This window comes from Erigeron canadensis, chromosome 2 (assembly GCF_010389155.1).
Source record: "Erigeron canadensis isolate Cc75 chromosome 2, C_canadensis_v1, whole genome shotgun sequence".
NCBI classification, from domain to species: domain Eukaryota; kingdom Viridiplantae; phylum Streptophyta; class Magnoliopsida; order Asterales; family Asteraceae; genus Erigeron; species Erigeron canadensis.
This window is the reverse complement of record NC_057762.1, coordinates 43,200,034-43,220,053: the sequence shown is the minus strand read 5'-3', so window position 1 is coordinate 43,220,053 and position 20,020 is coordinate 43,200,034. Positions and strand designations below refer to the sequence as shown.

Sequence of the window (20,020 nt, the reverse complement as noted above, 5' to 3'; positions counted from 1 at the left end):
AAACACATAACCACTTAAAAGAATGAAAATGAGTTAAAACCCAATCACGCTACTAAACCCATCGACCCAAATAGTTCATCTGTAAAATCTAAAGAAAAATAATACGTCGACAGCAGGGTTCGAACTTGCGCGGGCGAAGCCCAACAGATTTCAAGTCTGTCTCCTTAACCACTCGGACATATCGACCTTTTGTTTTAGATGTCATTTAACATTTATATATATTACTTTAAGTTAGCCATCCACCATGAATGAAAAACCATAGCATTTTAGGCAAGATATACTTAAAAGGGCAATGTAATTTACCACCTTTAATTTGATCGACTACTGCCCTAAATTATAAATGGTGCAGTATGATATTCAATGCTTGTTAAATAAGTTATTAGTCTTACATCAAGTTGACATTTTAATGGTTTCATAAGACTAATAGTAGTGAATTAGTGATCCATAACTAACCTTTAAAGAAAGGTCGACTCAGTTTAATGTATTTACATTTTACAGTTCCATACATTCATTTATAGCCAGTCATATGCTCGCGCGATGCGGTGGTGTACTAGCGCCGTTGGTGGTGACGAGTGACGACGATAACGGTGGCGGTAGCGGTGTGAGTTATTATTAATGTAGATTTAATTGATGTAAAAAGCGATAATGTAGTCAGTGAATGGTAGATGGTGTAAATTAAATTTCTTTTATGGTTTTATAAGATACTAGATGTAATTCAAATGTTTGATATTAGAATAGTGAATGAAAAAAAAAGACATTTTGGGTTTATTAACAACTTAATTGAAAAAATTGAGAAAATTAAATGTTTTATAATGTAGTATAGATAATTAGATATACAACTTGGTATACAACTTTCTATCTCGAAAAGATGCTTCGTCTGGAATCTTTGAGCATGTTGTTGGGCAACTAAAATCTTCAAGAACCAATTCCCCAAATAACGTTCACCAAGTTTGATACAACCAATTTGAAATTTTGGGTGTTATATCATGCTCTTAATAGCTGACTATCTTGACCTGTATACTTATAAGCAGGTCAATTTGGGTTTGGGATTGTCTGTAAAGGGACAAAATAAAAGATTAGTCAATAGTCACAAAAGAAACAATTTTCGGTCATGACTTTGTGTTATAATTATCCGTACTAAAAGGCACTATTTTACAATTTGGCTACAACGTTGATTACAAAGATCTATACCTAGGATAAAAACCGATTAAAATAAAATGTTTCGCTAGAAAGATTGAAAAAGTTGTCAGCAATTTAACTGTGATCATCTATTAGAGTTCATCATTGTAGCTTATGCAAACTACTACTTGGCTTCAAAGAAGACATTTTGCTAACGTGCTTCATACAATAACAGGACTCTGCCACATTGAAACATCTGTAATGAGCTCACGAAGCTGATCTATGAGAAGCTTCAAATGTTTATTTTTATTTTCAAGCTCCTACAATGGACAGAAAACACATGTTAGAAAAGGCTGCAGCATATAGTATTATGATATAAATTCTGCTTTTCATATTCAAGCTCCTTCAATGCAAAATACCTTTCTTAGAGCAGAAGCCCGCTCTTCCAGTTTATCACTATCCATCTCATCAGTTGACATATGATCGATATCATAAGCCTTGGCCTTCATTAAATGGAAACAAGTTTAAAACCAATCGCCAAAGAGAAAGGGAAAGGTTAGCATGGTAACTCTTACAAAGTTACAAGCAGATGATCAAACAAAACATTTGTTCACAACACAATCCATGATAGACCACAAGCTATTAACCACTTGTCAATGGTAGCATCTCCAATTAATAAGAAAGACAGGTGGACTGGCTCGACAGCTATTAACCACTTGTCAGTCTGTCCGGACTCCGGAGAGTTAAACAAAACTCTAGTTCAAATATTATAAGTGAAATGACTTTAGTGTGAATTCGTTTTGAATCCAACAATGAGAAAGAGGGCTTTAAATTTTAGTGTAACTCTCTACAAGTCATGTTTATCCTTGAATACCTGTTAAACTAAAACAATTTGGATCATCGCTATCATTTCTCCCTGGACACGAAAACCAAACCTATAGGTACTTCTGCCAACACACTGATTCCTAACGTATGTCCATTTAAAGGACTCACTTCTGTTGTGCTAATGATGTTTTAACATACAATAGTATGCGCAGGCAGCACCGACAGTTTTGAAAGCGCTAGTCACTATGAGATAACGGTCTGGGAAGCCAAGGTGCAAAAATAATTCAGAGTATAAACATATAACACACAGCTTTAGTAAATGGGAATGTGCGATTAATGATTTTTTATTATTAAAATGACAATTTTAAACTGTCAGATTAAGTTATTGTTGTAGGCATGGATTGCAAGAAGCTTCTTCTTGATCACATGAAGAAGCAGCAAGGGGTGGGCATCTGGTAATAAGTAATGTATAGATAATTATAACATTTGGTAGCAGACAAATTATCCATATAAACGTATAACATTTTTCACCATTGATCAGAATCCAATTTTGAGTTCAAATCGAATAAATTGTTGGTACATTTACTCCCACAAATACTCATGGATGGTTTCTTTCATTCCCCATTACAAGACCACTTACGCATAAAGCCTCAATAGCATAGTAGAAAATACAAGCATTATATTTTGTCAGGTAAAACACCAAAAGAATCAACCTATAACAATACAAACAGCTCACATCAAAGTGACCAGTCAACTAAAGTCAGCACCTTTCATAAAAAAAAGAGGGAGTTAGTTGTCTTAGTTGCTCAAACATTGGTGTACAACACATATCAAGTTACCTAAAGAGTCGTTTAGGGCAGGTTGAGTCAAGTATAAATAGTTACAAGTCTGTTCCTTAGCATAACTAGTAGGACTCAACTAAGCACTTTGAAGTTAAAATGGTCCAGGAAACCAAGGTGCAATAAATAATATACTTTTGTACGAATGTGAAGGTTTGTGTTGACCTGTACTCATGATGTGCCTCCGGCATCATGCACACAAGGTGCATGGTTTTTAGGAAAATGCTTATAAGTATGCTCTTGCTTATTCAATATGGATATACCAATTTTATATGCCTGACATCAGTCAGAGTAGCTAATCTTATAGCATGGAAATGTACATGTAAACACAAATAACTTCCTCAATTAATGGAATTCTTTGAATAACACCTTTTAAGTACACACCGTTTCAGGACTGTGATTTTATGAAAGAATGTAATCAAGGGTATAATAGGAAACTTGGCAGTGAGCTAAATAAGAACGGCGCGCACTTATTTTGGTATATAACTTAAATTACTGTATATGTATAGCTCGAGACAGGGGATAGCTATAGTTATTGTCTAGATACCAACTGTTGCAAACATAGATTAAGGTAGGCTTCTTCCTGATTTTTAATCAAGAAGGTGTAGGGGTTAGGACACTGGTTTTAGGTAACTCATAGAAAATGATAACATGGAGAAGCAAACACATTATCCACGTAAATGTATAACATTTTCTCTTTTCCAGCATACATCGATATAAATTGTCAGTTCGTTTAGTTCCACAAAAAACTCAGATGTACATCGTCTTTCTATCTTCGTTACAAGTTACACATAAAGCCTCAATAGCATTAGCATAGTAAGGAAAAACGAGCATTAGAGTTTGCCAAGTTAAAAAAACTAATAGAACACCAAAAGAAACAACATATAACGCTCACAAACAGAACAAACGACACATCTCAAAGTGATCAGTCAACTAAAGTCAGCACCTTTTTGCTAAAGGAGGGAGAGTTAGGTCTTAGCTGCTGGCATACAACACGTTAAATTACCAAAACCGGCATCAAAGCGTATTAAGAAATAACACATAATACCTAAGAAAACAAACCAATTGGTACACTGACTGTATCATTACAATTATGAAATCATAATATATATATATATATACACAGAGAGAAAGAGAATGTACCTTGCGAGAATTAGGAATAGCGGTAACAACGGAGCGAAGAGCGGAAATGGAGGACTTGTAGCGAAGACGGGCTTCATCGAGAGCACCACCGCCCATTTCAAAGTGATGGTGGTTGCTAGTATCAGATGAATTGGCATCGCCGCCTCCGTTAGCGACGCCGTTAGTTAGATTGGGGGATGTAGAATTTAAAGAAGAGGTGGACCATAAATTAGGGTTACAGAGTTCATCATTCATTGAAGAAAGGATTTGAAATGCGGATTCGATTGTGTCTTGTAAATGTATCTGGGCTTGTATTGCCAATTCTTGTGTTGATTTTTGGCTTGCCATTACTATCATTGATGTGCTGCTGCTTTCTTCCATTTGAATTTTTCCTTTTCTTTCTCATCAATTGCAAACCCTAACTTCTACTCGTATTATTAGATCAACAAAAACAAAATATTGGGAATAAATACGTCAATTAGTCAAACCGGGAATAATTTTTGATTTGGTCCAACAGGATGAGGTCTAACCAACTTATAGCCCAGCCCATGATCAAAACTTCTAAAGTCATATATTTGGAAATTTTGGATGCAATAAGTTTGATAAAATACACTGATTTGTTATTACGTAATAACTTATCTTCTTCATAGCCCTTTTTATTTTTGATAATCTTGAAAATATGGCACCCCTTAAAAATACTTTCACACACACTACCTTAATGATTAAATTACACTATCAATCCTTTATGTTTTAAAATATATCCATTAACCTTTTACATCAATTATATACACAACTCAACGTCGCTCCATCACCAACCGTTGCCCAACCATCACACCGTCACCGTAATGACTACCGCCGCATCGCGCGGGTATCGTCCTAGTAACAATAATAATCTTTCAACCTTTACAAATTACTCTTATCAAATAGTGCAGAGTCATGTATTTAACTAATATGTTTATTATTTATAATACCAGAATAGTATGTGTTAACGTATAACTCCACCATGTGTCTCCCCTTTGGACACAAAGTAGGTGTAGATACTATTGGTGCTAATTGGACTATCGGAAAGAAACATTAACCTTGACTTCGTGAATCGGTCACTAGTGACTGTCTGCCCGTATGAAAGTAACAGCTAGCCGTTCCGTGATACAAACGTTAAAAAAAGAAAAAAAACAAACAAACAACCAGAAGTTTTCTAATTAAAAAATACAATTTTGATAATCAATTTTTAAAACATTATTACTACTTCTTTTGCCACACATGTCTAAGAAAATCTTTTAGCTTATCCCCTCATAACTACAAAAGTAACAGCACGTCACCACAAACTTCTCACCAAAACCAACACAATCAATATTTTCCCCCTCTTAACTCATCACCTTCAAGTTAAAAAAATTAAATTAAAAGAGCATTTAACCTTCACCTAAAAACATACCACCGAGCCAACTACAGCCCGTTTAAGATGGTATAAGGTCACATTTGGCCATATGTATGAGTGATAGATGATGCTTGATTGCTTTCTCAATGACGTGTGGGTTTGTTGTTGCGTATGGTTCCAAAATGCCACTTGTTAGGTCAAAGGTCATTTGCATATGTTTACAAATTATGATTTGAATCGTGGTCCGCCCAATTGTGATATAAATATGCAACTCGTTCCCCTTTTTGTTAGTTTAACTTATAAAGATAGATTTGAATATGTGACCAACAACTAAAATTAATGAATTATGATTTAAGGTCTTTTTGTTCCACCCGAATATCCGATACATTTTATTAAATTTTGCTTAATAAATAAAATCTTTTGGGGAAGGTTTTCGTGAGAACCTTTTTATTACGAAGGGTTTTTTAATAACGGCTTTCTAGCAGGAAATCTATTAATACAAATGTATCTATTTCTCGACATTCACGAATAATTAAAAAAAATGATCTAAAGTTGTGGTCGTCTCGTTATACAATTACATATGGGCCCATTTAGCTAACATGCGTTCATGAATATTTTATATCTCGTTACTTTTTGTATATTGTTTTTAATATTGTATAGAATTTAAAAAACAGATAAAACGGGCAAAATGAGAACTTGGCTAATTGACAGCCAGTAGATACGGATCCAGTCATCCAACCTCACATTTATTAATTTTTTTGCACATGACCCTCTTGTCTACTCTATGATAATTAATTGTTTTGCCAATATGAGTTTTAATTTAAATAAAATAGCTGTTCAAAAAAAAAAATCAAATAAATATTGAATCATTTTTTTAAACTAGAAAGCGTTATACATTATAAATTTGTGTTACATCAATGTATACACGCATGCCTATCCGTTACAATTTTATCATGATATAGTAGTCAAATATATATACTAACTTATTGGAGATGTATAATCATTCTATCATTTTGGATCTTTAACAATTAGCATTAAAATGTTATTTTTTTTTACACATGACTAATAGCATTCAAATCAATAAACAACCAATTCTACAGATGCGCCAGCGGATGATGAGGGCGACGATAGGTGTAACAACGACAACAGCAAGGTGAAACATGTTACTTATGTAAAAGTGATTGATGTAAAAAAGATAATTTATTTATTTTAAAATTTAAAAAATGCACGTCATAAATTATTTTATTAAGAATATATTTTGTAAATGATATATGTATTAAACGATAGAGGTCATTAGAGCTCTCACAACAAAGTCGTTCCCCGCTCGTTCGTGCATCGAGGACGAGTGCACACCGTTAGGTGTGACTCGTCCTCGGTTTCGTTCTCCGGCTTCTGTCCCTGCACAGGCGAGTGCTGATCGATTTTTTTTCCCTTGTTTCAATGTAACGGATAAATCTCAAAAATTAAAAAAATTTACACTAATGGTCCCTGAAACGGCCATATTTGATAAGTTAAAAACATTTACACTTTTGGTCCCTATTTATCATATATATATATATATACAACCATTTACCATACAAACCATTTCTCTCTCAAAAAACACACTCTTCTACACAAATAACACACACTCACAAAAGAACCATGGCAAATAACATACCAAACATGACCGTTCACGCTGCAAAAATGGGCATGCAAGATCACATACTGAAGATGATACAAATAGATCTGCAGTTAACAATGTCATTGACAACTTGCATTCAAACATAGCGGCACTCACAACCGAAATTGAACGACTTCAAGCTGCAGAACATGCTCGTAACGCCGTCGAAGTTGAGTATATTATTTATGTTCGGCGGCACATCGACTGACTCAATCAAAATGTTTTCCAGCTTACCGCTGCTAGTAACACTTTGAACTCCACTCTAGACCACGCATTATACTGGCAATGCGCTATCGGTGGTGGTCGTCCTGGTGATTATCTGACTGACCCTGGGGAGGAGTACGCATTTTCGCAACCCGACGACCGTGTCGGGTCTCCTGAACCATATCGGACATCTATCGCAATGACAATGACAGTACTGTGGACTCGGACTACTCCAAGTGTTAGTCTTACGTATGGGTTTTTATAGATCACGTGTTAGTATTAAGTGTGTTTGTTAGTAATGTGTTAGTGTTAAGTGTGTTTATGTTTTTATTGATCACATGTTCGTATTATGTAGTAATGTTTTATTTTATTGTATTGTATGTTATTTATTAATGAAATTTTTCACTGTGTTTTTATTATAAAATTGAAGTTTTATAAGTTAGAGGGTTAAAAGTGTATAATTAAATAGATAATAGAATATTGGGTTAAAAAGGTAAAAATAAGTAAACGGTGGGTCCTAGACTAGTTATAACATTGTGGGTGTTTTGGGGAATTAGTCCTTGATTAGTCATTGGGCTGATATGGAGCTGATGTAGTGCTGACAGAGACTAGTTATTGGAGAATGAGTGTCTCCCACTGTGAAAGCTCTTATAGATTTTTAGATACATCAACTCAATAATGTGAAAAGATAGAAAAAAAAGATGGTTTTTGATAAGATGCATGTTGTAAATTATTTTATTAAATTTTTTTTTTTATAAATGATATATGTATCAATCAATAGAGGTCATTATAGATTTTTAGATACGTCAACTCAATGATCTGAAAAGATTGAAAAAAAAATGATGGTTTTTGATGTTTTATATATTAATATAGACTTTAGATATATCAACCATTTAATTTGAAGAAAGAAGAAAAAAAGGTTGACGCATGTAATGGCATTTATATGATTTTTTTAATCCATAATAAAATCCGTAATACTTGTCCTTCACTGATTACCTCAGTGGTTGGACACCTGGACGTTTATCCGTGAGATCTCAGGTACGATACTTTCGGGCGTGAGATTTACAGGCTTTAGGTTTTTTTGGACCTTCGTGAAGCATTTACCGCGTGGGGCGGGCAAGGGGGAGAGAAACGGGTCTTAGGTCCACGGTAACTGGTACGGATACCCGTGGCCCGACCCTTCTGTTTTAAAAAAAAAAAAAAAAAGTACTACTTGAGACAAGGAGGTAGGTGTGATAATGAAAACAGCTAGAGTTTCATGGCTGCCGCACGTTTAACAAAAGTGACATAAAATATCAAAAATCTTTAAAAGATCAGTAAATAAGAATTTTAAAAGAACATGAGACAGCCGATACATTGAGAAAATAATATACAATCTAGTAAATAATTGCAAAAACTGCAGAAGATGGCATAAAAAAAAGTCAAAAAAAACTAATAGTCAACAACTTACATTTGATTATTTCCTAGACCAAGAAAATTTCTTTGTTTAAAGTAACACAAAATTTGGCAAAAAGAAAGATCATTACAATTCTTTCTCATATGAAATCCCATAATCTTCTTTAATAAAAAGATTAAACCTTTATTACGTAAATCAAAAATCCCTTGCAGTTTTTGTCATTTGCATGCAATCTTGATCATCTTTTTGATCATAAATTTGAGGTTTTGAAACTGCAAAGAAACATGGGATTTCAAGAAAAGGCCAAGAGTTTTGTGAACAATAGATGGCTAGTATTTGTGGCATCTATGTGGGTGCAATCATGTTCTGGAATTGGGTATTTGTATGGAAGTATATCACCAGTGATCAAGAGTGCCATGGGTTACAACCAAAGACAGATTGCTATGTTGGGTGTGGCTAAAGATATTGGTGATGCTATTGGTTTTGTAGCTGGCAGTTTGTGTGAAGTTGCTCCCATTTGGGTTGTTCTTTTTATTGGGGTTGCTCAAAATTTCTTTGGTTATGGTCTTGTTTGGCTCACTGTTAATCATACATTGCCTCCTTTGCCTCTGTGGGTGGTGAGTCTCGCTATCTCTATTTCTGTATATCTAAGTTTACATCATTATATATATATATTAATATATACATAGGGTGGCTCAAATGAGAACCAAATTAAAAAAAAACAAATGAGAACATTTAAAAACTATATTTTGATGCATTAAAAGTCCATAAAACTGACATAGTGCATAACTAATTATCATTATTTAAGTGTTTAACAACACATTGATCCGTCAAAGTCGAAAAAATCACGTTTTTTTGTTGGATGCATCATTTTGATGAATATGCATCCAAAATGGATGCACAAAACAAAAAACGTGATTTTCTCGATTTTGACGGATCAATGTGTTGTTAAACACTTAAACAATGATAATTAGTTATGCACTATGTTAGTTTTATGGACTTTTAATGCATCAAAATAGTGTTTTTAAGTGTTCACACCGTTCTTATTTTAAAAGTGTTCTCACCGGAGTGTAGGTTTTAGGTAAAATAAAGCAACTATTAAAGTTAAACACATAAAACAATAGGTTATCTTCGGTGATAATTACCGTGCATCATGAAAATCATCGTACATTAATTACTTCGTGAATCTTCGTGCATAAATTTAACCATGATCTAAGGGTCAACTTCTTGTCTTATTTGTTTTACTTTAATACTTGTTTTACAATACTCAACCCCTATATATATATATATATATGTATGTACTGAAACATAGTAGTTGTGAATAAATTGTGATTAAAAAAAGAATCTTATATTGAAGATTGTTTATAAGTGTTAGTGATTTTTGTATATATGATTATCCAGATGAGTCTTCAATTAAGTGTTTAGATTAAGAATCCCAAGTACCATTCAGTTAGAGATACCATTATACCAAGTTTGGTTCTTGAAATCTATCGTTGACTTTTAAAAGTCAAATGCAATAGTTTGGTCTTTCGAGTTTCCAATTTGTGAACAATTGCTTTTGCTGCAAGAATATAATGGATGCAAGTCATGTAACAATTTTGAGGTTCATAGACCAAAAGCTAGATATAAAGTTTGAATCTTAAAAGTACCAAGTTTGACTTTATGAATATTAAAAGTTTTAACTCTTTTGGAACAGAATCAGCATCTATATGACTAAATGTCAATCCATATTCATGTAAATTTGCAATGTTTAGCATATTAAAGTGTCAAGTAAATCTAAAAGATATTTTTCTTCTAATTCCTGATTTTTTTGCAGTTATGCATATGCATATTCGTGGGAACAAATGGTGAGACCTATTTCAATACAGGAGCTCTTGTTTCGGGTGTCCAGAATTTTCCTAAAAGTCGCGGACCCGTAGTAGGAATACTCAAGGGTTTTGCGGGTTTGAGCGGTGCTATCTTAACACAAGTTTACACCATGTTCAATTTCCCCGATGAAGCCTCCATAATTTTCGTAGTAGCAGTGGGTCCCACAATCGTGATCACTGCAGTTATGTTCATGATTAGGCCTGTTGGTGGTCATAGACAAGCTAGACAATCTGATAACATGAGTTTCTTAGCTCTGTATGGTGTTTGTCTCATTCTTGCTGCTTATCTTTTGGCTGTTTTAATTCTACAAGATCTAGTCGATTTGAGTCAAACCGTCCTCACCATTCTCACAATGGGGCTCGTGATTCTTGTTTTACTTCCTGTTGCAATTCCAGTTACATTGGTGTTTTTCTCCTCTAAACCTGAGTCAGAGGAAAGCCTTCTTAGTGAAAGTCAGAAGCAAGAATCAATAGCTTATGACAGAAACGAAGTTATTTTGAGTGAAGTAGAAGACGAGACACCTTTGGGGGTTGATGCACTTCCAGATAATGAACGGGAAAAGAGAATATCGCACTTGCAAGCTAGATTAGTCCAAGCAGCTGCTGATGGAGCCGTGAAGGTAAAGAAAGGGCCGAGAAGAGGGGAGGACTTTACTTTGATGCAGGCGTTGGTGAAAGCCGATTTCTTGCTCATGTTCTTTTCTCTAGTTCTGGCCTCAGGGTCGGGTTTGACCATTATAGATAATCTTGGTCAAATGTGTCAATCTTTAGGTTATGAAAAACCTCATGTTTTTGTATCCATGATCAGCATTTGGAACTTCCTTGGTCGTGTTGGTGGTGGATATTTCTCCGAACTTATTGTAAGGTACGTTCACATATGTGGAACCCCGTAGCAAATTTTGTGAACTTATGCAGGTCATGTTGTTACCCAATCAGCTTTTGCGATGTGGCCAGTAACTTGAAAACAGCCAATCAATATTGCCTCAGTTTTTAATCTCTTTCCTAATGAGGCAACATGATTGAGAGGAATTAAGTTAGCGGCTACATGGTGCAGGTGTTGATTGGGTACCTTAGTTCCCTACCTGAGTTCACTTATGGTAATGCAGATTAAGCTGAATCTTCTTCCCTTTCAGTGATTAACTTTTGGAACCAGTAAACATAATGTTTGTTTTTCTTTTTGGCAACAGAAAGTATGCATACCCAAGACCAGTAGCAATGGCTGCGGTTCAAGTAGTGATGGCTTGTTCACTTTTCTATTATGCCATGGGTGCACCTGGGGCAATCTATGTTGTTTCAATAGTAATGGGGTCCTGTTATGGGGCCCATTGGGCCATCGTGCCCTCTGCTGCCTCAGAGTTATTCGGGTTAAAGAGTTTTGGTGCGTTGTACAATTTTCTCACACTAGCTAGCCCAGCTGGTTCCCTAGTCTTTTCGGGTGTCATTGCTAGTGGCATTTACGACTATGAAGCCAAGATTCAAAATGCGACATCCAATCACCCTCTCACAGATGGTGAAGCACTCAGTTGCTATGGGACTATATGCTACTCCATCACTTGTGGGATCTTGTCAGTTGTTTGTCTAATGGCATTTTTCTTGAGCATGATCGTTGTCTACAGGACTAAGAGAGTCTATGCGAAACTTTATGGGAACTCACAAGTTCGATAATCTCATTAGGAATCAGGGCATGTATGTTAGGCTCGAACGATTCAATTATCATAAGATGGAGCCTTTTTTTCTTTTGTACACTACTAGATCATGAATGTATGTTGGGCTCCAAAAGTAGTATCATACAAATTGTATTTGTTGAATGAATTCTGTACCAGTTTGATAATACAAGTGACATCACTAAATTTTGTGATAACACTTGTATAGAATTAGTGATTTGTTAAAGTTGGAGTTTTATTATCATTAGTGAAACGGAGTGAATTTTCTTAGAATGAAATAACCCCCATGGAGTTAACCTACTCGAGCATTTACAGATATCGTGTATGGTCGTGTTATCGATACACATTTGGATTCTTGAAGACATGTTATTTGAGTTACTCAAAATCCCTAACCTTTTGAGAGGTGACTGCTAATAAGCATTCTAATGTTCCCAAATCTTTTCAAAGTATAAGAAAGATGCTAATACACTAAAATGGAATAAAATTAGCTTGCAGCATGTGGCTTGATGACACTAAACTCACCAACAAAATTAAGATTAAAAAAAGCGAGCATGTTACTACTCTTTATATATCTTACCCGTGTCTGCAGTATCTGGTTTCTTATGGGTGTTTTCCCCTGGATCAGGATGTGCCCTTTTCTGCAAAAGTGGACTTAATTCATTTATGAACATTACTCAATCAGATTTTCATAACACCTTATCTGTTGGGCCTTATGTACTCACCAATCTCTTTATAATCATCACCAAGTGGTTTAGTGGCAAGGAGCCAAGGAGACGTGTATTTACACAAAGAGGTCTCAGTGTGAGTTTATTTTCCTCTGGGTGATACATCTAGGGGTTTTAATTGGAGATATATTCGCTGAGAGACTCTCTAGCATGAAATCGGTTAAAACAATGTACGTTAGACCTATTGATATTCGCCAACATTACGGTCAATATGGCAAATGAATGGCGGATCTTTAGCGGGCCACGGGTCCCTCCCCTTTTCCCGTTTTTTTTCCCACTTAGTAGTGTTATTTTATCCGTAAATCGTTCGTATAAATTGTAATCTTGATGTATTTTGTTTAGAAAGTGCATTACATTATATATCTTATTAATACGAAGTGAGGGATGAATACTAACCGTCTGCGTGGCGAGTTACTATTCGTCTGCAGTGCATCTCAAACTATTATTTGAATTTTGTCATATCATATCCCGTTTGAATTTTCAACTGCAGGTTAGTTATTGGTTTTTTGCATAGTCTTTTCCTCTTGGGATTCCAACTAACATATTGCAACTTTTTCGTGTCCACGATTTGTATACTATTCGGATTTTTATCATATCGCACCCTTTTCAGATTTTTCAACTACACGTTAACTATTGGTTTTCTACACAGTTTTTTTTTGGGGTTTCCAACCAATATATTACAATTTTTTCGTGGCTATATTATGTACCATTATGTAACATTATTTGGTTTTTGAGAAATTATCACAAATCGTCCCTGTGGTTTGCTCGATTCACATTTTCGTCCCTCGACTTTTTTTTTTTATCACTAAGTGTCCCTGAGCTATTCATTTTCATTGTCAGTCGTCCCTGCCATTAACTTCCGTTAAAAAATCTCCGTCAAGTTATCATGTGCATTGCACATGAGGGCATTTTAGCCATTTCACCTCTAATAATACACATTCCTATCTTGTTATTATCTCGTGGGCCTCCCTGCCTTCTTTTTCTACCATTATCTCTACTATCTAATAAAGCAAAAGCCCCTTTTCTATTTTTAGATATTCTGTCTTTGAATTACCGTAAATACCCTTGACATTTTATAATACCAAAAATACCCTTTTCGCCAAATCCTCTTCTCTTGAACCAAAAAACACACACATCCACCATCGGCTCTTTCTCTTCCTTTTCTCTGACTTCCCAGAATCCTCACCATCAGCCACCGTAGCCGAAATCCTCATCATCACCACCACCACCAAATCCTTCTATCTTATCCGTCGGCAATCATATCTTTGAAACAAATGTAACCGGCACCATGTCGTAACCACCACCGCAACCACCACACTGTCGGCGGTCGCCATGTCGTAGCCACCAAACCGACGTCACTATGACCATCATCACACATGCACAAAAAACAGACCCGCTACCCCTTCTTTATCTTCGTTGTGACAGAACCACCACCATATGCGCCGCCAATACCATCACCATATGCGCCTCCACATATCCAGGTCTATAGGGTTTTTAAAATCTTTTGTTGACTTCAAAGATATTGAAAAGTGATCGATGATATAATTAAATTTTTAATATGTTTTCATATTTTGCTTCTCACCGATTTGTGTTATGATGCAGATACGACATGGAAGAGTTGCGCAAACTATCTTTTACAAAAGTTAACTTTGACCACTCATAGGGTAACACATGTCTTATTTTTATGTTTCTTCTTTTTTTTTTCGAGTTTAGTACACGTTTGTTAGTTATTTCTGACCCAAAATTTGGGATATTTTTATGTCATGTTTTACTGTGGTTAATAAATGAGAAACAGGTTTGTGTTTTTTATCCCTTTTCTCCAAGTTTTGATTATTGGTTGGATTTTACTTCTTTTTGCTTAACTTTTATGTATTTGATATTACCATGCAGTAATAAGAGATGAAGGTAAACTATATTTTATTTTTGAAATTAATGATATTATGTGTATGTGCGTTTTATAGAATAGCATCAAGTAGTAACCCAGTTATCGATTTCATTTGCAATCTTGCAACCCAGTTAAATAGTGTGTATGTCATTGGGTACATGAGAAATGCCAGATTTCATTTACAATCCTGCAACCCAGTTTTTTTTCATTTCGTAATTAGTGACACATGATGTGAATATGTGTAGCTTAATTGAACTCTTTGATTAAATGCATTCCTGAGTTTTAGTTTAATTGAGATTTAAATGTCCCAAAACTGTTTGGCATGTGGTACAACGTATTGCATTTGCTGCAAGTGTGTATTGGATATGGAGGGAAAGAAATGCCAGGATAATTAGCCAAAAAAATGTTTCAAAGGAGATTCTTAAGGACAGAATTTTGGAAGGTATAAAGTCGAGGTTACTTAAATTGAGATTTAAAGAGTGTAGTGCTTATGAAGAGTTAAAGACAAAGTGGGAAATTTAGTGTTACAGGTTTATACTGGATGAAAGTGATATGGGCGTTTATTCAGTTTTTAGGTACTTAAATTGATGTTGGCATGTTTGTTTAACAGATGGTGTAATTTGCTATGACTTAGTGCAAGGGTGTGATTATATTGATTAGAATTAGTATGATGTAGTATAGAATTGTAGGATTGATGTACTAAAGTATAACATATGATAAATGTTTAGAGTATTGATTTTGTAAAGGGTGGGAATGTCCACCATAGACGAAGTGTGAATAGATTGTAATATTTTGTGATCAATAAAATAGTGCAGACGTTTTTCTAAATTTATCTTATCTAAATTAGTGCAGACATTTTTCTTTCTTTGGTTCGTATTCCACATGTAATGATATTTATGATTTCGTACATATTGTTAGGTAATTCGTCATTGGTTATTTTAGGTATGTGGTTAAGTAGACGGAGATTGACCATCTTTGTATCGGGAAGCATCATTTTTGCAAGTGTTGCGTGTTGCCAACTAGCTGGACATGACGTCTCAGATGTGAATCTTCAAATTTGTCACAAAATAAAAGAGGTGGTATAGTAACTTTATTGTTGAATTATATTTGAGTTCTAAACCAAAATAAACAATAAATAATAAGTATTGTGATGGAAGCTGGTCTAGATCCTTCGGGTTATTCTTTGCTTTTTTTTTATGTTGTTTGTCAGTATTAAAGGCTATTATTTAGATGCTCTTTGAACAGCTATTTGGGATGGTATTATTGTTGTTGGTTAATTTTTTTCAAGTTGTGGTTTGATTTGTTGGTCGTGGTTTAACGTCAGTTTTTTTTTGAATTATTACATTTAAACAACATTCTTTTAGAAGTTGCCGTCGCATCGTGCGGGCAACCATCTAGTCATATAAATTCTTGTCATGTATTCTAAATCCATCTAAATTGATGACCCCATATATAAATATAATCACATGAATCTTTTACCAAAAGTCATTCTTGCCTCTTCCATTTTCAATTTTTTATACAAAATTTGCAGACAATTTTAAATCCATGTACCAAAGATCCTATTCAAATGTTTCCAAGAGCTTCATCACCATTCATCAACTCTTCCACACTTTATAATCAAGATGCATTCGTTTTCTTCTTTCTTTCCTTTCACAATTAAAATTGATTTCTCCTTATTGAGAACACATTTTTTACTTTTGCTTATTCCATATCTAGTAATATATATACATATATATATATACATACACACAAGGGACAATCAAATAAGAACAGTTTTAAAATAAGAACGGTGAGAACACCTTAAAATCATCATTTTGATGCATTAAAAGTCCATAAAACTGACATAGTGCATAAATAATTATCATTATTTAAGTGTTTAACAACACATTGATTCATCAAAATCGAAAAAAATCACGTTTTTTGTTAGATGCATCATTTTGATGAATATGCATCCAAAATTGATGCACAAAACAAAAAACATGATTATTTCGATTTTGACGGATGAATGTGTTGTTAAACACTTAAATAATGATAATTAGTTATGCACAATGTTAATTTTATGGACTTTTAATGCATCAAAATGATGTTTTTAAGGTGCCCTCACTGTTCTTATTTTAAGAGTGTTCTCACCGGAGTGTTACCCCCCCCCCCCACACACATACACACACACACACACACACATATATATTTCGGCCACTAACAGCGCTGGGATACCCTCGTCGGCACCACGTCTTGCTAAGGACCACCACTACCGTCGCCAACATCCGTCGTTTACTTCTCGTCATCGTCTTCGACTTTCTCTTATAATCAAAACAAGCAAAAGTAATTAGAAGGTACATGATGTTTTATTTTTGTGATATTTTTAAGCACCGTGAAGAAGAAGATGCATATCTGATGGATGTTTAGATCTAGAAATATGAAAAAGATAAGGGATGTTCTCTATTTATTTTTCATATATGTGATATATAAGTGATATATATATACAAATCTTTGACTGGTTTTGGGAAGGATAATATAGATAAATAGATGCAAATGGGGATGAAGGTGAGATGAGGAATATAAAAGTGTAAAAATGGACATTTATATCCTCACGTGATATGCACGTGGGGGGTTTCACGGAGAAAAAATGACGGTTGTTAGTGGCAGGGACGACTAGCAATGAAAATGAATAGCCCTGGGACACTTAGTGATAAAAAAAAAAAGTCAAGGGACGAAAATGCGAATCGAGTAAACCACAAGGACGATTTGTGACAATTTCTCTTGGTTTTTTTTCCACAATTTTTTCCTTTTACAATTAATATACTAAAACAAAGTTTTTAGCTAACATATAAAGTGACATATCATCGGTAACAAAACATAGTCACAATATAAAAAACCTCGCAACAATCAAAAGGAAGCCAAAGTGGTTTTGTCTTTTAATAAATATATATTTAAAACAAACTTATCAGTGACTTATATTTTTTATTTTAGTTGTTGAAGGTTCCACAAAATACACTAAAATAAGTAACTGTTATAATACGACAACGGAAGCCCCACAATGTTGGGCCACATTTTGCTAGTTATTATTATTGAATAAGGATTCTTTAAAGGGGGAAATTCTTATACGGTATAATTTTTTTTATTATTATTTTCTTAAGAATCAAGATAATCTTCGTCATTAGGGGAACCTTATTTTGAGAACCCATTTTTCTGTAAGAACCTTGAGAACTCTTAAATTATATATTGGATCACATGTTATTTTTGTTTATTCACATGTGAAATAATATAAAAATACATGTTGTAGAAGAAAGTTTTTTTCAAAACCTTATATATACCCATTTGTTAACATGTGAACGAAAACGTTAACATATTCATTCACAAGTTCATAAAAAGCTATTTTGAAGGTTTTAAAAAAAGTTTCTTCTATAACATACTTTTTTATATCATTTCACATGTGAATGAATAACAAAAAACATGTGAACAAGTATATTATTTAAGAGTTCTCATCGTTCTTACAAAAAAAATGGTTCTCAAAATAAGGATTCTCTATATATACTTACCATACATCTTATAATAATTACGAGTAATGATGGATTCTTCTAATTAATCAACATAATAATCCTCCTAATTATAGGATCAAGCCACATGGAAAAATCAAGGGGATGGTGATGAAAGATAATTAGTGGATGGGTAATGATCAATCCTCATAAGTTTTTAGCGATTGTGATATAAGGAAAATCAGGGGATTGGTTACGAGGCTTTATCATTTTTCTTTTCCAATAATTACTCGTATAATGTTTCGAACATAATACCTATTGTACCAGTTATCGGCCACAATATATTGAAAACCCTAACAACCCTCTCCATATCTCTCTCAAACACACGTACGTCTTCTCTCATCTCTCTCCATTTGATCGATCTCGGTAAGTATATAACTCTCTTTGATTTTATCTCTTTCAATCCGATTACATATACATACATATCTAATTATCTTTATATCTATGTCTATATATGTTGTATTGGTCTGTAATTGTATCCTTATGATAATGTAAATTAATTATTGATCGATGTTAATTTACTGGGAGGAAGAAACTCATCTTTTGGAAAACAGTTAGGTTGTATGCAGCAACCTACATTCAGCATTAATTTAATTGCTGATTCAGTTTTTGTGCCATAATAATAAAACTCTGTTACATATCACGTACCTCTGTTAGTTGTCTTTTGTCTCTGATATTATTGATTGTCCACATACGCTTTCTGTAGTCAAACCAAAGATGGCGTTGTCGTTACAGACCATTATTAATGCGAGCTACAGCGATGATTCCTTGTACCGGTACATGATGCCAATGATGATAACAAGGATGGTGCCGGATCATGGAAATGTATATAGTCAACATGGTGGATGTTGCCAAAGCTTCGGCAAGGCCCCCTTCTTACATTGTCAAATATTTTGGGTATGAGCTTGGAGTCCATTCCAAGTTTGATCGTCGATGGCTATCAAAACTGGTCGGTCTTCTAGACAATTTCATTAAGACATATGTCCTGTGCTACGGTTGTGGCAACCCGGAGACTGAGATATTAATAACCAAAACTCAGACAGTTCAGCTGAAATGTGCCTCATGTGGTTTTCTTTCTGATGTGAGTATGAGAGACAGGCTGACATCATACATCTTGGAGAATCTCCACAAACACAAAAAGGCGACCCATCTAAAGGCAGCAGATGGTGATAAGCTAGTACGTGAAGAACAAGAAGGTCACTAAAGGTGTGAAGAAGACCAAAGATAATGATGATGATGTCCAGTGCATTATCGACCCATCTGCAGAAGCAACTCTTGAGCTTATTCAGGACGGACATCTGCCTTTTGATAAACTAAAGAAGAAGAAGAAGCTCACTGAAGATGATGACGTCGGGTGGATTAATTATTGACCCATCTGCAGAAGCAACTCTGAAGTTTATTCAGTAACGTCAGCTTAGTACTGACATGCTCAAGCTCACTGTAGAGAAGGATAGGAAGTTATGCCAAAATAGGAACTTTTGCGGCTCTTTCTATGCGTTTTATTAAGTACTTGTATATAAATTTGGTGGTCTTGTGTTTCAACTTCTCTTGTTTATCGTGTGTTTGTTATGCTTTTGAGACACCACGTTTTTGTTCGCACCTGGTTTGTTTTTTATAAATTGTGTTTGTGTTTATTATTTGTCTCTTGGTTTTTTGTTGGCAACAAGGTTTTTGCACCGTGGTTGGGTGCGAATGATGCATGTCTGAAATCCAGGTACGTAATGTTAATTCGATAGATTTCTGATCCGGAGAATTGAAGTTGGATCTTTGATATTGTTAGAAGGAAATTTCAGCTGATAGGG

The 20,020-nt window shown here is 34.6% G+C and overlaps 2 protein-coding genes and 1 non-coding gene across 3 annotated transcripts; 1 reads left to right on the top strand and 2 right to left on the bottom strand.

Annotated features, from left to right (window-relative positions):
* Nucleotides 1-104: 104 nt before the first annotated feature.
* Nucleotides 105-186, bottom strand: TRNAS-UGA. Its single transcript has one exon. It is a non-coding gene; the product is annotated as a tRNA-Ser (tRNA).
* A 909-nt stretch (nt 187-1,095) lies between these two features.
* On the bottom strand, nt 1,096-4,346 carry LOC122586961 (mediator of RNA polymerase II transcription subunit 30). The gene is made up of 3 exons (XM_043759006.1): nt 3,927-4,346; nt 1,539-1,622; nt 1,096-1,439 (listed from the first exon to the last, which is right to left on the bottom strand). The coding sequence occupies exons 1-3, from the start codon at nt 4,284-4,286 to the stop codon at nt 1,341-1,343; spliced, it is 543 nt and encodes a 180-aa protein (XP_043614941.1). The 5' UTR covers nt 4,287-4,346; the 3' UTR covers nt 1,096-1,340.
* Nucleotides 4,347-8,628: 4,282 nt separating this feature from the next.
* LOC122587342 (protein NUCLEAR FUSION DEFECTIVE 4-like) lies at nt 8,629-12,325 on the top strand. Its single transcript, XM_043759478.1, has 3 exons — nt 8,629-9,157; nt 10,357-11,273; nt 11,596-12,325. Exons 1-3 carry the CDS (start codon nt 8,825-8,827, stop codon nt 12,071-12,073), a joined length of 1,728 nt encoding a protein of 575 aa, XP_043615413.1. The 5' UTR covers nt 8,629-8,824; the 3' UTR covers nt 12,074-12,325.
* The last annotated feature ends 7,695 nt before the right edge of the window (nt 12,326-20,020 follow it).